We start from the raw sequence: 17,176 nt of genomic DNA, 5'->3' as shown, positions 1-17,176 counted from the left end.
TTATGTACTTTTACTTAAGTAGGATTTTTCATGCAGGACTTTAACTTGTAATGGGAGTATTTTTACATTGTTGTACTGGTACTTTTACTTATGTAAAGGATCTGAATACTTCTTACAGCACTGAGGAACAGTATACATGAAACCAATTTCTTGCATTTAAACTCTGTCTTTTTTCTCCTAATTTCTATCTTATATTTTTTCTGTCTATTTATTCTTTCATTATTGATATTTTATACACTTTCATTCTTTAACACAATGAAATTCACTAAGTATTGTGCTTTCACCTCCTGTCAAACTCTATATTTAAAATGATGTATTGATCAAGTTTGATAGTTATGTCTAACAAATGGTGCAAGTCAAAAGCGCCTTCATAAAACCTTATGCATATCTCAGAATAGCCTAATAGGTAAACACAATACCGAGGCATGTCTGCTGACTTAAAGCTTCACTCAAAAACAAACATGTGCAGGCAGGAAGTTTGGGCTCAAACAGAAAACACAGCAAACAGGACACATTTGCAAACAGTCTTTATTCACAGATTCAGTGTTCCATTAAAATATTTGAATATACTAAAATATAATATTTGATATTTTAAAACATTTCCATTGAGATTAAATTAATGAAGGTGGAAGACCATGATTGAGAGTACCAATAACAGTACCTACACATATGCACAAACATATTTACTTAGAGGAAACATGCTATGAGCAAAAGTGTCTCCAGTTTTTGTAAAGAAAACAGAATGGTTAACAATATGAAGGAATTAACAAAAGCTCAAATGTAACCAAATATCTGTGCACAGAATGCTTCTATAAACCATCTAGACACAGATGACAATACATGTTTTGTGCAATAATTTTACATTGTCAATGTAATGTGTTTATGTTATCAACATTACCAGCAACGAAAACCTGCAGATGGAAATTGTTGAAAATTTTGCAACTTGTGCATCAGTAAACAACAAACTACAGGTTTAACGATGACCATCAAGCTGATTCAACACACCACTGACACAGTCTCAATAAAAAAAATGAAGAAAATTTTAACATTACTGCAACAGTACTGCAGGGCTTTAATATTGTACGATATTTCTTTTATTTTAGTTATTTTGTCCATCTCTTGGCCATAGAAACAACAAAAAAATATTTATTTAGATGTGTATTAGATTGATGTTTTGAAGCAATGCCATAAAGTAATATATTAAAAATAAGTTACTCTATAATAATAAAAGATAAACATATTTTTGAAAACTGCATATCCTTATAAGATGATGTGAGCAGAAACTTACTATTTACAAATGTAGCCCAGTATAGTAATTAGAGTACAGTTAGTACAGTTAAACTAATGACAACTATAAACATACAAAATCCATAAGGTGGCACTTTTTGCCTGCACAGTTTGCCCTTTTTTGAGTCTCATGGTAGATTCTCAACTAACCTGTTTGATTATAGTGATATCCAATATATAGATTGGACAACATAATAGAAATGGGTAAAATTAAATACAATACCCCTCAAAGAAATACTACAATCCACCTGTGTCAATAAAACTACATTTTTCTGATACACCTTTTATGCACAGAACAATACAAACAGTGCAAAAAATGAATGTTCTTGTTATTCTGAACAGTGCATGTGTGGACAGTGAACACCTTACAATATAATACAACAACAGCCTGCAGCCTTAAAAGTTACCAGAGTTGAATTAACATCTCTCTTTGACAATCAACAACAAAATTACCATTATAACTCTTTACAAAGGTTGTTTTTACTTGCAAGAATATTGCAATGGGAGGGAATACACTGCCAGGTGCATAAATCTCTTATAAAGTCCAGATTCTGCAGTGTTCAACTAACTCATGTGGATAAAAACTCTGCCTCATAAACCCTTTTAATATCATTGAAACTTCTCGATTGGTTCATGAATTTCTTTAAACCAACAGTTCCCCATTTCAGCCAGGAGAGGGGGGTGGTGATCTTTGAGAAATAATGATATGATCCAAGTGGTTTCATGCAGAATGCTGCTCACATGTTTCCAGTAGCATCCTGTAGCTCCTCTCTGATGGAGTTGAGCTCCACTATCCCGTCATTAAGAATATTAGCCACCTCCTTTATCTGACCCACCACCTCTTTCTTGCAGCCTTTCTTCAGCTCCCGGGAGTCCTTGAGGAAGTACTTGTCCATGCCTTTGAAAAGTCCTTGGACTGAGGCCACACCTGTGTCTGTTATCTCGGTCGCTCGCATCACAGGTGAGTCAACTAAGCTGATCATCTGGACGGCCCTGCGGACCTCCCAGTCCTCTGAGTAGTGCTGTGTGCCGGACCTGAGGAAAGGATGCCCGCGGAGTTTGTACAAGCCTTGGTTGACAAAGTGGAGGATCTTCCCAATGTCCAGCAGGTGATCCTCATACTCCTGCAGTACCGTCTCCACCTGAGAGAGGGAAAGATCATGGTCTTGGGTCAAACATCAGAGAAGCTAATTGTGAGTTGCAGCATGACATGGAACAAGACTTTTACTTAGTAGTAGCAGTATTAAAATAATGTCACACTACTTTCATCGTTGAAAGAAAATCTTGCCAGCTGTATAACAACTGTATATGAACAGAACTTTTTAAAACACTGCATATTGTAAAAATGCAGCTTACCTTCTTCCGGTCATGCATGTTGTTAACATTATCCGAGATTGCCGCAGAGGCTGAAGTGATTCCACCAGCTGTTGCTACACCCACACCAACGGCTGTAACTACAAGAGAGGCACCAAAGGTGAAAGGTGCCAGAGCTAGACCAGCGATGGCTGTCACACCACCGACAGCTGTGGTGGTGCCGCCGGTAATACCAGCGATCTTGGCCTTGTGGTGGAAGTTGCTGATGTCATCTGCGATGGCATGGAGTGTGATGACAGAATGCCAGAGGACCTCTGCACGCTCTGTGAAGACCTTGTTGAAGACACGCAGTCCGCGATTAACCTTGTCAGCCAAGATGGTGAAGGACCTGGGATTTATTTGGGGACCAGAGGCAATGTTATGCTTTGTAATTACAGAGCAAGAAAGCAGAATATTAAAATATGATCTTCACATAGAAAGCCAAACTGTGAAATGAAAGCAATACTATATAGACCAGCTGACTTTACACTGGGACAGAATTGTTAAAAGGGAACTGGTGTCTGCAGAGTAAAAAAAGACATTTCTGCACAAGCATTTTAGACCTGTTTTGCGAAGCAACTATTATCATGGCAGGATTATTTTTCAATGGAGATGGACCAGTTATTTGCATGTAGCCTTGCTTTCCCTTAATAATCATGTGCTGATATTCCATAATTCTGTTGAATTTTGAGCAAAGCAGTGGCAGTGGAAATGCCTTGTTAAAAATTTCTGTCATACAAATAATGAACTCCCTCGACACTGCTGATGTCTTCATCAAAAATATGCAGTCTGTGTCTAAACATTTTCATTTGATTCATCCCAGTTGGGTTTTTTCAACTACACATACACATACGTGTGATAATACACCATATGTTGCATACTTAACATAACTTCCGATTTCCACTTCAATTATTAGTCCCATTCAGAGGGTCTATAACTGGTGGTTGAGCAACAGCAGACACAGTTTACCCAGTTTATTTTGAACGAATGCTGGTATCAGATTGGTCAGATCAGCACACTTTTACTGCAAACATATAACAGACATACTTGGACTCATCCTCTTTTATGACTTTTTCCTCATCGTCTGATGGCACCTCATCCCATTCTGAAATACAGTCAAGCAACAGATGTTGATGTGTTTAAAGAAGAATTTTTTCTATGATTAGTTTTATGAAGGAGTTATTCAAAATCAGTCTGATTATGACTCACTTTCCACAGTGTACCACCACTCCATCAAACTGTCAGTGTCCTGTGACAAAACAAAAACATTAATGATGATGGTTCACACTTGAACGCCGCATTATTCAAACAGGCAGGCTTAATTATTTGCTTGCATACACAGTGAATGCACTGTAGTGAAATGGAATATTTGTGTATAGTCAGTTTTAGAAGAAACTGACCCCGTCCTCGTCCCCATCCTCCAGACCCGCCATTGCACGCTCGTCCATCTGAGCAGCCAGCCACTCCGCCTGAATAGAGCGTGAGGGTGGAGAGGTGGGGTGGATGTTACAAAAATAAGCCAGAGAATACGTCAATAGGTCTTCAGTACATACCTTACTATATTTCACACAGATTAGTCAACAAAACTGAGGCCTTTGTATATATATTAAGCTTTTACTACACACTAGCTGGTGTGTCGGCGGGTATGTACACTATGTTGCTGAACCAGTCCACTCACATGTCAAGGCAATGTGTCCCATCACGGAACAGAGACAAGAAGATAACTGAGCTGAGAGTGGAAAACAACAACATTTCATAATAGTACAAAGTACACCTTGTATAAATAATGCCTGAATGCCAGAAGTTCTTTTGTACCCATGAATTGTTTAGATAATATAATTCCTATTTAATATCGACATCAAGCCTGAACAGTAAGGTTCTGTCAGACTAATATAATCATGCATAGTAAATAAGCTTATCAACTTATCAGTGTACACTAGTAAAATAACAAAGTTGTTCCTGTGTCTAGTATTTATCTCAAAAACTGTAACATATATACAGACATGTGTTGGACAGACAGGGAGAAAATTAATACAGAACAGATTTTTGTAAAGCACAATATTATGCATGCCTTAAATCTTACTAAAGAAGTTATTTTCCATGGAGCAATACTCAGGTCTGACTCACTGGAAAATTCTAGGTCAAAACAAAATGTTTATCATAGAGTGAAGGAACCAAAGCTATGGGCCAGATAAATGTTGGATCTGGGTCATTTATTAGGACATTTACATAAACCGGTTTGAGCCAAAGATCCAGAAGTTCACCCAAGTAACAACATTTTAAGGCATCATTGTCAAATGAAAGCATTTTTAATGCATGTTTTGCTGATCATTTCAATATATTGCAGTGTTTTCTACTTATAAAGATATGAACTAACCTTAGCAGCCTCTGACAGGTAGTCGCTACATGTAGCTCCTGGTGGATCCTCACATTCGAGCTGCATAGCTTTGCTCTAGCAAAAAAAAAAAAGACAATTAAAAGTGAGCATGTCTGTCTTTTGCTTTTAAAGATCTGACAATAATGAGATCACGAGAACACTCATAAATAAGTTTGACGGCACTGACTCACCTTAACTTTGTGCTTTTTGAGACCTATGAGTTTTGATAGCTTCTTCTGTTAAAGAAGGAAAAATGTTTGATAATCATACTTTAAATAACTCCAGAAAAAAGTTGTAAAAGTGAACATCGGAGTGACAAGAATACCGGTTTGCAGATTTCCAGTTCATCTTGTTCAGTGTCATACATCTCTCTGGGACTCATGAAATCTTTTCCTGTTTGAGCAAATTCATCCTCAGCAAACCCATCCTGCCAAAACATATGACAGAAATGAAACCAAAACCACAGAAATAAAAATGAACAGAATTATATGATGATGGCCCGTGCTTATGTTGCACACTAAGCTAACATTAAATGTACACTGGCTGCATGTTGTGGCGTGCAGTGGCTGAATCCGATCAGCTCATGGCTCAAGGTTCTGTCAGAATAATATAATCATGCATGGTAAATAAGCTCATCAACTTATCAGTGTACACTAGTAAAATAACAAGGTTTTGTCTAGAAAACTAACATATATAAAGACATGTGTTGAACAGGCAGGCAGAAAATTAATACAGAGCAGACTTTCGTAAAGCACAATATTATGTGTGCCTTAAATCTGACCAAAGAAGTGATTTTCCATGGAGCCATACTCAGGTCTGTCTCACTGGAAAATTCTAGGTCAAAACAAAATGTTTATCATAGGGTGAAAGAACTAAAGCTATGGGCCAGATAAATGTTGGATCTGGGTCATTTATTAGGACATTCACATAAACCGGTTTGAGCCAAACATGCAGAAATTAACCCAAGTAACAACATTTTAATTAGAATCACTGTCAAAAGAAAGCATGTTTAATGTTTAAGTTTTTACTGATCATTTCAATATCTTGCAGTGTTTTCTACTTGCAAAGATATGAACTAACCTTAGCGGCCTCTGACAGGTAGTCGCTACACGTAGCTCCTGGTGGATCCTCACATTCGAGCTGCATAGCTTTGCTCTAGCAAAAAAAAAAGACAATTAAAAGTGAGCATGTCTGTCTCTTGCTTTTAAAGATCTGACAATAATAAGATCACAAACACTCATAAATGAGTTAGATGGCACTGACTCACCTTAACTTTGTACTTTTTGAGGCCTTTGAGTCTCGATAGCCTCTTCTGTTAAAGAAGGAAAATGTTTGATAATCATACTTTAAATAACTCCAAAAAGAAAGTTGTAAAAGTGAACATCGGAGTGACAAGAATACCGGTTTGCAGATTTCCAGTTCATCTTGTTCAGTGTCATACATCTCTCTGGGACTCATGAAATCTTTTCCTGTTTGAGCAAATTCATCCTCAGCAAACCCATCCTGCCAAAACATATGACAGAAATGAAGCCAAAACCACAGAAATAAAAATGAACAGAATTATATGATGATGGCCCATGCTTACGTTGCACACTAAGCTAACATTTAACGTACATTGGCTGCATGTTGTGGTGTAGAGTGCCTGAATCCGATCAGCTCACTCTGTCCAGTGGCCTCATGGGTTGTCTTAGATTTGCGCGGTAAGGGAATAGGCCCTTTATGTTTGGATTTTTTCTGATCGAAACAATATATTGTTACTGTTACCATAACAATGTACCAGTTATACAACTATTATGAAAATTCATATTTTTAGAAAATTACCGGTTTGCAGTCCTCCATCCCATATAGTTCTTCATCATCCAGCTCCTCTGCTGAGAAGCTACTCTTCTTCGGATTGTTGTCATCCAGCATGTCCTCCTTTTTCAAAAATCATTCAGACAAATTTGTGTAAAATTCAAATCAAATGAAAGCATCTCTTTCAACAAAACACAAAAACAACCATTTACCTTAGAGCTACGACGGCCCATGTGCAGCAGTTTCACGATTGAATGTTTCTTCTATTGATGAAGGGAAAAAAAAGTCCATTAAATGAAAGCAGGTGACAAAATGTTCAAAGAAAAACTGAGAATAAACAGAAAAGAAAGTTACAGGTTTGCAGTCTTCCATTCCATAAGTATCTTCATCGCCATTTAATCCAGGAGACATGTGGTATGTTTTCTGTAAGTACTCATCATCCAAGAAAGCAGCCTAAGCAATATATAGATCAACATTTATTTGTTGTTGGCGAGTCAGACATTGTTAACCAAAAGTCTACCAGTACAGTAAAAACCCTGCTTTAGTATATCCACTGTGTCAAAACATCAAACCACCTTTTCTGGCAAGAAAAATACAAAATGCATGAAAACTAACATGGTTTACGGTAGAACATTTTTGGAATGTCAAGCAAAATGATCATTTACCATGCAATGATATGAACATTCACACATAACTAATAAACAAAACAAGACAGCACCTTGCTAGTTGACTGAAGAGTGTGGCCTTTTATCTCCTCTACATCCTCAAACACATCATCCTAAGAGTCAAATAAGTATTATAATTTAGATGTAGGAAAACAAGTTCTTTCAGAATGACACAGTAACTGCAGAACAGATGGAGTCAATTCATTGTTTTGAAATTTCTTTGAAATCAAAAAAACTGACATAATTGGTGCTAATACGCAAATAAAAGCTATTCTAAAACTGCAACGCTAACTGGAAAAACAATATAAAACCTTGCCAAAAACTGATCCATGTTTGCTAATGAAGGAATTAATCAGTCCTCATCCTATTGTGGAGTTTGTTGATGTTTAAATGATGAGTTAACTGAACTGGAGGTATTTCTTACCTGCGACTTCTTACGAGGTATGTAGCCATGTGTGCCAAAAACTTCCTCTTGCGATTTCTCCTAAGGGGAGGAAAAAAAAAACACTGCAAATTGCTACACTGCCTGGAGTTCCTCATAGCACAAAAATAATGTACACCCCACACTGTACATCCTGTTTTACTACTGATTTAAAAAGCCATACGTTTGAGCCTTTGCGAGGTGTATATCCATGTGTCCCCTTCAGTTCCTCGTCATTCTGGAGAGAAAAAGGTTTTACAGTGATACACATACAGCATATATAAAGCTATGAAATGTGAAGAAGAAACAGTACGGTAGAGGTGCGATACCTTTTCTACACTGATGACAAATCCTCTGTGTGGTACAAATTTGATTTTCATCTTCTTTTTTGTCTTCTAGAGAGATGAAAGATTGTGTAAGTATTCAATATCAGCAGATCCATACTACATCTACATTCAGGCTGAATGGAAATAAATTTAGCCATGCTGTGAACTATCGTGCATATGGCCATTCAACATTACTCTTCAAGGATAAAAAGTATAGAAATCCATGGCTGCCAACCTCTTCGTGCTGTGCTTCTCCTCCTTCCTCCTCTTCCTCACCAGTGCTGTTTTCCAGTACAGTCCCCTGTTGAAAATGACACACTGCATCAGAAACTGCAAAAAGGCAAACATTTCTCTTTAAATTAAGAGAGTTCCCCTGTAGTGAAACTTTGAGTTTCACTATGAATGAAAAGTGCAGTATCAATTAAACATATCATTTATTATCATCTTTAGTCACAGTTAGTAGACCGCAGGTACTTTACCTCTGACCATCGTCGTATAATGGAGTTTTTTTTGCCAAGAGTTTTCGTATTGATGTCATCATCCTATTGTGGCATTACAGAGAAAAAGTAATGACAGGTATAGTATGTATAAAACTAAAATTTGAAGGAAAACATCAACCATAAAATGACACGCTCACATTTGAGATAACTTACCTTTGATTCTTGAGGTAAGTGTCTGTTCATGCACTTCCCCTCTGGGACGGAGGAGGGAATGGATGCTCTTCTAAGCAGCTGGTTGACTTTGGCTTTCAGAGGTTTCTTCTGTTGACAAAAGAGGACATGAATTAACCACTGCTGCTTTATTAATATTCCTTATAAATACTGAGACAAAATGGTTAAAAAGAAAAACATACTTTGTAGTCCATCCCATATTCATCTCCATCATCATTCTCTTCTGGTGACATGTGTATTTCAGAAAAATACTCCTGAAAAACAGCAGCACTCACCTTTAAACTGTAAACATGCTAATACGTACACATTGGTGTGTTCAGATACAATGAAACAGTAATTCTTGTCTTGATTTATTTGAGCAAATTTCACAGCTGCTTAATTAGCTTTACAATGTGGCAAGCAATTGTTACCTTTGATGATTTACGTTGAGTTGGTAATGTTCTACTCCTCCCCTCCTTTGTGTCATCAGGAAATTTATCCTACAAAGTGACAATCATTATCATTACAATGCCAAACATGCAAACATAATCAAAGCAGTGAAGGTGTGATTTTACGTTACTTCATTTACCTTTGAGCCTCTTCTGGGCAGTATGGAGTGGACTCTGAATTTTCTGTCTTTTTTCTGTAATAAATATTTATACTGGAGGTGAGGCTACATGCAAGAAAAAAATGTTTATCAGTGAATGATTGAAGAAAAATTATTTAGACTGATTGTACCTTGCTGTGACTTCCAGAGCCATCCTGATCTTCTCCACTTCCTCCATCAGAGTCCACCTTCACCTAGGAGAAAGTTCTTGCTTTTTTAGCTGCTTTGTTTTCCGAACAAACAATGCTAACAAAAGAAATTAACCATCCCTTACCTTCAATGATTCTCGCCGTAGTCTAAATTTTCCAGACTTTAAAAAACAAAAAAAAAATATCACTGAAATATCTTCCACAATAATTCTTGATGGAAAGCATTGCTGTGGTATTCCAACATATTAGGGAGAAAGTAAAGAAAGGATGCTAGATTAAATTTTGAAAATGTTTTCTTACTGGTTGGAAGTCAGAGTTTAACTCAGGGCTGTCCTCAGGCCAGTCTTCCACACACCTTTCCTGTTTTGGGATTTTAGTAAAGCAAACATTAATATAGACAGTTCTTTTCCAGAAAGTTTATCTATCTGTATACAGAATATCAATTTATAGCCTTTGGTTTGAGGGTCTACACAACCCTCAAACCAAAGTTAACATTTTAGCAACATTTTAGCAACAGTTTGCAACATAAGTTGTTCCTTCCATTCAACATGTTCATAATATTGGGAGTAATGAACATTGTAGGGCCCATCTTTCAAAGATGTTTCTTTATCTTTTTAACACAGTGCCTTTGCTCCCTGACTCATCATTGTCCCATTAATACTTTTTGTGTTCACAGTCAAAATCACACCTGTCCAGTAAGCAGGATGTCCTCAAAGACAACATAGCTCTCAGGGTTCATCGGTTTATATTCCTGTAAAAGAGATGCATAAAATTATGTTTAATCCCCAGTGCATCTGAACAGCTACACAAACTATCCACACATGACCTCTATTATTTTACCTCATTAGATAGTTAGAGCCTAGAACATTTTGTTGTACAAGCAAATGATGTCAGCTGATTAGGTTAAACATGCATACTTGAGTTTTTGGCTTCCGGCGAATAACTGGTTTTGGAAGCGGTCTGAAGGCTGTTTTAGGAGACATATTTGGTACAGTTGGTTCAGGTTCAACCTAAAGTCCAAACAGAATAAGATAATGAATAGGAGATTCAGTTGCAGACAAATTAGTGGGTTATACAAGCAGGTAATAAATATTATGCTAAAATGAGTTTTTAAGCATACAGGTTTTGCTGGTTTGGGTGGCTTTTCTGGTCTGGGTGGCTTCTCTGTCCCGGGTGGCTTTTCTGTCCTGGGCGGTCTAGTTCGAGGGAGTGGCTTTGGCGGACGTTTGAAAGTCTGCATCTGAAAGTTTGATATTGAAAGATGGTATAAAAATGCTTGTCTTACATTATGATTCAGAATATGTCTTAAGCATTTTTTAATGAGATGAGTTCTACAGTACAGTAGGACCCTCAACAATGTACACTTTAATGTACAAATAATAACTTAAAATCATGACTTTTTGACTGTATGTATGTATCAAATGACACTCTGTACATACATGGGTCATTTCAGCTGGAGATTGGCTGGGTGACACTGACAGATTCCTGGCCTGACTGAAGGGAGTTGGTTGAAGAATATCATGTTTGGTTCCCTGAGGAGTCATCAGCACAATCTCATGTGGCATGTTGGAAGACTTCGTTTGGATGGCTGATAGAGGCTCTGATGGTGTTGCCTTGAACAGATCCGGTGACGATAGTTTGTCCAAGTTAATTTCTGACGGACTGCTGAGTGAAGGTGTAGAGTACGTAGCCTTAGAAGCTGTATTGCTGGGGGTTATCTTGGATAGATCACTGTTGTTAACAGTGTTTGAGGGAAGAGGTTGGAAGATGTCTGGAGTCCCATTGAAATCATCTTGGAAAGGGTCATATTGTTTAGAAGGAGTTGTACCAAACGGGTCATCCAGACTGGAGACGTCTTGGAATAAATCCCTTGTAATCGGACTTGGGAATGGGTCAAATGTATTTGTGGATGACGGTGAAAATACATCCCGATCATTCATAGAAGAACTCTTTGGCCTTACTAGATCACTTTCAGTTGGAACAACTTGACACAAAGCTGTTTCCTTGGTCGTGGCAGAATAAAACGGGTTCACTGCCGTACACTGTGGGGATTGGAACAGATCATCTTCCTTGTTTGAAGGAGATTTGAATGGGTCCACAAAAATACTGGGAGATTTATCAAAGAGGTTCACCTCCTTAGCATGTGCAGCATGGTGTGAACTCTCTCCTTTCACAGCATGGAAAAGATTCTCCACTTCACCTTTAAACAGATCGGAGTCTTTTGACTGCACGTTTTTTGAGAGGTTCTGTGTCTTAGGAGGATTTGTCTCAGGTGAGTTCAGAGTTACATCATGGTAATGACCATTGGCAGATGCATTTTGGGCTGACATTGATGTCTGGAAGAGGTCTTGCATAGGGTTATGGTTGAGGGTCTGGAATAGGTCCTTTTCAGGTTCTGAACATTTGGCTCCATTTTCCATGGTCTTGCTGTCTTGCTGAAAATCTAGAGGCGAACTCTGAAATTCAGGCGGAGGGACAATGATGGTATCAAGGCTTACTTCTCCTGAGGTTTTCCTCCCTACATCGTCTGTGCCATTACTTTTGCTTCCAGATTCCTGATGGCAGAACACATGGTGATTAAGGATATTTTCAAGAAAAATGGTAATATTTAAGGTAATGCTGTGATCTGGTTTTACAAACTAAATGAAATTGTTGTACGTACTAAATAATCTGTATAAAAAGGGTTAGATCTGGCCAAACCCCTGCTGACTCCATTCTGATAAAAAAATAAAAGGAAATGAGACAGAGGAGTTAGATTTCATTTAGACTATTGACAGATTCCTCAACCTGAGTCAAGCAGTTATATAAAAAAATCATACCTTAGGGCTTAAATGGAGCAGTTCAAGCACTCCATTCCGAAAGAATTAGACAGTGACGCAGCAGAAATGTTACATATTGGATGATTCTGGAGTGGCAGTGCATGCATTTACAGTAAAAACTACATACAGGACTGTAAGTGACATGTGAAATGAACATTTTGGCTCAAGGGACAGAAATGGTGAACAGAAATGGTAATATACTTTACCTTCCAAATTAATTCATGTAATGATTTTTCATAATATGTGTGACACTATGAGATTGCATGTTTATCACTGTTTTATTTTGATTGATTTGTCTCCAAAAGTGTACACTTCATACCTTTTAAATGTTGCCACAAAGAACAGACTTATTTATAGAGCAGCCACACAAACAGGTCTACACACCACTAAGATCTGAGATAACAGTTAATCTTTTGTACTTCAAAGATCAAAAAAAACAAGAGAAAGGGTGTGGATTTTACCTGGGGTGCAGCAGGAAGGAGATTATTATCATCCATCTTCAACCCCTTCTTAAGACAAGGAATATTTGTGTTAATGAAAATGTGAACAGCGCCTACAACCAAGGTGCAATGAATGCAAAACCATCACACTCTCCCAAACTACCACTTCAAAAAGCTCAATTTTGAGGAATTTGAGGCATTTAAAATTAATCTGAATTCTACCATATGGAGTTAAATATACTGTATGTAATTTGTGTATGTATTGCTGATGTTATACCTCACCTGTCCAAAGTGTAGCTGACGATTGTCTATCACATCTGTAGCAGCAGCTGAGAGATCACTAAGGAAGTCATCATCCTGTGGACCAACCAAAGCTTAATGACACTAAGACAACAACAAAACATATTTATGGAGTGAAGCGTGGGAAGTCACGCCTCATAGTTTTCATGCATTCCAAAACTGCATGATAAGATATGAAAGTCACATGTCATTTGTCAGAAATGCAAAACAAAAATTTGACAACACTACAAGATACTGCAAGCATTTTTACACTTGCTGTTCCAACAAACAAGAATTTGTTGTTTTCTGTTACGTCTGTGTTTAAACAATAAAAAGAAAACATAAGTGATTCAATATCTAGCAGTATGCAGATGATGTAATGCTTTTCATCACATTTCTCCAACTCATGTTTATATACAGAGCTGAAAGTTGCTGTCATCACTTCTCTCTGACCTGTTTGTTTTGAGACTCATTTGCAGATGATCCACTGGAGTCAGAGGTTGATGAAACAAGAGTCTAAGAGGGAGAATGACAAAGTATTCATTATATTATCATAAAGAAAATAATTTATGTTCCTTTTTTCACTTTTAAATCAAAACGCAAACCCCTCACTGTACTTAGACTGAGTGAGTGTAAGAGTGTGTGTTTGAGATATAAAAACAGATTGAATGTCTGTGAGAGTTTGTAATTGTGGAACTGTGTGTTTGTGTAGAGCCATACACTCACGTTGTATTGATTATGGAAAGGGCTTTTGGAAACTCTCTTTAGCATATTTTGAAGTGTCACAATACTCTGTAAAGAAAAGACAGAAAATCGTCAGTTGTCCACTTTTTCTTGTTCACAATGAAGTAGGGCTGGGCGATATGGACAAAATCAAATATCATGATATTTTTGACCAACAATATTTGCAACAATATTGTAAGGATAACTATTGGTGCTTTCCCAAAATATTTACACAATGAGTTTTTTGAAAAATAATCATCAGTGATATGGATATAATGACTAAGTGGGTAAAGGTAAATAATAGAACAGCTGGAACAGTCTGGTAAGTTCAGAAAACTACATCACTTTACTGTAATGCAGCCTTTAAAAACAGGAAAAGACAACACTTATGCCATATAACAATATTACAAAATCAAAAATCATATCCAAAATCATATGGAACATGATATCAATATAATACTATATTGCCCAGCCTGACAATGAAGCCACTCTGAGCTTAACTGACTTTATTGTTCTTACTTGAACAAAAGTAATATTTTTTGGGTTGCAATAAAACTGTGTTGACTATTTTATTGCTTGTTAAATTTTGGTCACTGACTACATAGTATAGCTGTGAAGACGTCAAAAAAACAAATAAAACTACTGTTTTTGGTCTACAAAATAAGTGCAAAATTGAAGCTGATCTTATTAATGTTGACAAATGAAAGTTGTGCTCAGTTTGTGAGTTATAGTAGACATAAATACGTTTAGACAACTAGTATACTTAAATACTAAATGGTATAGTAAATCACCATTAAACTGTGGATTATTTTTGAGATACTGGTTGCTTACTGTTTCCATTTTTTATGATTTACAATATTACTCCAAAGGGAACAGTTGTACTTTTTAATTATACAACATTTATCTGAGGGCAGTGGTTAATGGTTTCTTTGCAGGTTAAAGACTCCTATTAAACAATACTGGTAAACTACTCAACATTTCACAAAGTCATTAGGCATCTACACAAAAGGTGACAGTTCCTCAGAATTAGTAAAACATTTTAATAGCTTCTGTTAAATAAATTGTCAAAATTCATGACTTCAATTATAAATGTGTCTGCAGTTGAGTAAGCAAGCGCAGAAAAGCCACATGATGGGAGTGAAAACCACACTGTGTCAACAGAGAATGTCCTGATCCTCTGTTCTCGTGCAAAAACAGCCATCAGTCACAGACATGACAGTGCAAAATACATTCAGAACAGCTGACATCATAACACTTTGGATTTGGCTACCCAGTCTTCCTTCCTTTAGAAAATACATGCCAGCCATAGATGCCAACAAAATGTTTACTAACAGTACATACAAGGACTGTTCCACATGCCCTGAAATGATTGGACTGTTCACTTGTTTGAGGATAAAATGTTAAATGTGAAACACATGGAAGAAGAGGGTAATGTAGAAACTGATTGCTTGCTGTCTTGAGAATCTCACACACACCCACACAAAATCACCACAAAAACTACCAATTCCAATTGAAATTTACTCACAGGACGTCTTTCTGTTGCTGCACTCTCTCCGTGATGGTCTGCCTCCTCCCCATTCTCCTAATAAACATTTATATTAGCAAAAGAAAGTAAGAAAATAACCACAGAGACATATTTCAAACTTGTAAAACAATTTTAAAATGCCCCTTCCTTTACCTAAATACAAAATTCACTTGCATCAATCACAAACTGTTCATTCGAGACAACAATTTCATGACTTACCGTGGTTGTATCGCCCCTCATGACCAGTGAAACTGGTTTAATGATCTATTTAATTACTGCGTCACAACAGAGCAAGATGTTTTCCCACGTTTAAGATTTATTCGGTGGCTGATGTCGTTTCCTCTGCATTAAAACGCCTCAGTGTGTCCCTATGATTGACATGGTTCACATCGGTAATTATCTCCCAGCCTGACGCACCTGGCTGAGTCAAGTCCGTCGTGATGAATACCTAAACATCCTGAATTCAAAATCTTCAAAATAAAAGCTTTCTTCGAGTATGCTCAGTCTCATTCTGGCCATTTGTGTCTTGAGTGACGCATTGCTGTTTGAAATGGACATATTTAGTCAACCAATTAACTTTGATTTTACGTTATATATAAACCTGAGGATTTACTTATCACTCCAAGCAATTACAATTTATTTGCATTTTGTGATTTTTTTTTTTATGCTCAAAGCTAATTACAGAGTGTAATAAAAATAACTGGTTTAATAAAACTAAAAACTTAAATTAACTATACATTAAATTATCCTTTTTTACAAATAAAAAACTAAGAGGCGACATTTCTCGCTGTTATTTTGAAGACGAAATCACCTTACTTCCGACTTCAATCTGACTGTGTTGTCATCACACAGGTACCTTTCCCTTGACTGTCCTTATCTCAATGCAAACCGACCGGTTGTCCTCGCCCAGCTCGACCGGGCGGTGTGGTCCCGATGTGTTGACGTACTGAAGCTCTGTGTTGACAGAATGAGGAAACTTTGCATGGTGGTTTTATTACTGACAACCCCCTTCTTTCTAAAATAATTAAGTATTACACTTAAGGCCCAAGTTAGATCAACATGTTATTCCTTAACGATTATCAGTACTGGAGTATTACATCAGTTGCAGAACAAACTATAATATCTTAAAAAACAAACAAACAAACTATATTTTCAGAAAAGTATGTCTCTATTTAACAGAAACCTTTCTTATACATCTAATAGGGCAAATGTTTTCTCTTTGTCTAGAATTATATTTTCTTAATAGGCCTTTACTGAAAGTAATCATCTTAGATTCATATATTATCACCTGGCTCACGTTGCAGAGAAAAAACAGTTATCTAGTGCGTTGATTTTTTTCAGTCTTCAGACGTGCAGGCGTAGAAATTTCTCCCTCAACAATAACATTTTTTTTATCATGATTAATCATCTGAGCCTTTATTTTACATTACATTAATTTGCACTCACTTTTGTCTCCTGAAAAATCAAAAATGTAAGGGCATTTTAAGATTTTCTTGCGGTCTCTTGCTTTAAGCTGTTATAATAAAATTATGATTGCTACAGTCCAGCAATGCAAACAAAACTTAACTTAAGGAGATAAGTTGTTTATTTAAAGTATGGAAAGTAAGAAAGATTTGATTCTAAAATCACCATAGAAGGGGCTGGAGGGTGTGGGCATTTTGAAATACAGCAGTGATGTAAGTTGTAAGGTTTTAGGCAAATGTTGAGTACTGAGTGAATAATCATACTGTAAGCATAACACATACTCATGTCAACTGTAGA

The 17,176-nt window shown here is 36.9% G+C and overlaps 1 protein-coding gene across 7 annotated transcripts; it reads right to left on the bottom strand.

Annotated features, from left to right (window-relative positions):
• Positions 1–510: 510 nt before the first annotated feature.
• On the bottom strand, positions 511–15,840 carry si:cabz01007807.1 (WASH complex subunit 2). 7 transcript variants are annotated; one of them, XM_067580082.1, is made up of 39 exons: positions 15,635–15,840; positions 15,416–15,472; positions 13,894–13,959; positions 13,621–13,683; positions 13,171–13,245; positions 12,910–12,957; positions 12,292–12,345; positions 11,069–12,184; positions 10,750–10,869; positions 10,547–10,639; positions 10,318–10,380; positions 9,930–9,989; positions 9,755–9,790; positions 9,612–9,674; positions 9,463–9,516; positions 9,305–9,373; positions 9,077–9,148; positions 8,877–8,984; positions 8,703–8,765; positions 8,459–8,524; positions 8,227–8,292; positions 8,082–8,135; positions 7,901–7,960; positions 7,530–7,589; positions 7,166–7,264; positions 7,024–7,074; positions 6,839–6,934; positions 6,632–6,751; positions 6,411–6,520; positions 6,285–6,324; positions 6,098–6,172; positions 5,343–5,444; positions 5,209–5,253; positions 5,018–5,092; positions 4,041–4,109; positions 3,850–3,889; positions 3,688–3,745; positions 2,644–2,989; positions 511–2,429 (listed from the first exon to the last, which is right to left on the bottom strand). In XM_067580082.1, the coding sequence occupies exons 1-39, from the start codon at positions 15,653–15,655 to the stop codon at positions 2,025–2,027; spliced, it is 4,338 nt and encodes a 1,445-aa protein (XP_067436183.1). In that variant the 5' UTR covers positions 15,656–15,840; the 3' UTR covers positions 511–2,024. The 7 variants fall into 7 exon arrangements, with proteins under 7 accessions (XP_067436183.1, XP_067436185.1, XP_067436186.1 ...); XM_067580084.1 differs by having other exon boundaries at positions 6,285–6,329; positions 6,419–6,520; XM_067580085.1 differs by having other exon boundaries at positions 12,910–12,954.
• Positions 15,841–17,176: the final 1,336 nt, after the last annotated feature.

Source organism: Thunnus thynnus, chromosome 22, assembly GCF_963924715.1.
Source record: "Thunnus thynnus chromosome 22, fThuThy2.1, whole genome shotgun sequence".
Taxonomy (NCBI): domain Eukaryota; kingdom Metazoa; phylum Chordata; class Actinopteri; order Scombriformes; family Scombridae; genus Thunnus; species Thunnus thynnus.
This window is presented reverse-complemented; position numbering and strand designations above follow the sequence as displayed.

Excerpts from the sequence above, each read along its gene's own strand:
- si:cabz01007807.1 (XM_067580082.1), bottom strand. The coding sequence starts at position 15,655 with ATGAGGGGCGATACAACCACG. Across the intron at positions 13,684-13,893 it reads CTTTCCATAATCAATACAAC|ACTCTTGTTTCATCAACCTC; the intron begins GTGAGTGTATGG and ends TCTCCCTCTTAG. Across the intron at positions 9,791-9,929 it reads TAAACTCTGACTTCCAACCA|TCTGGAAAATTTAGACTACG; the intron begins GTAAGAAAACAT and ends TGTTTTTTAAAG.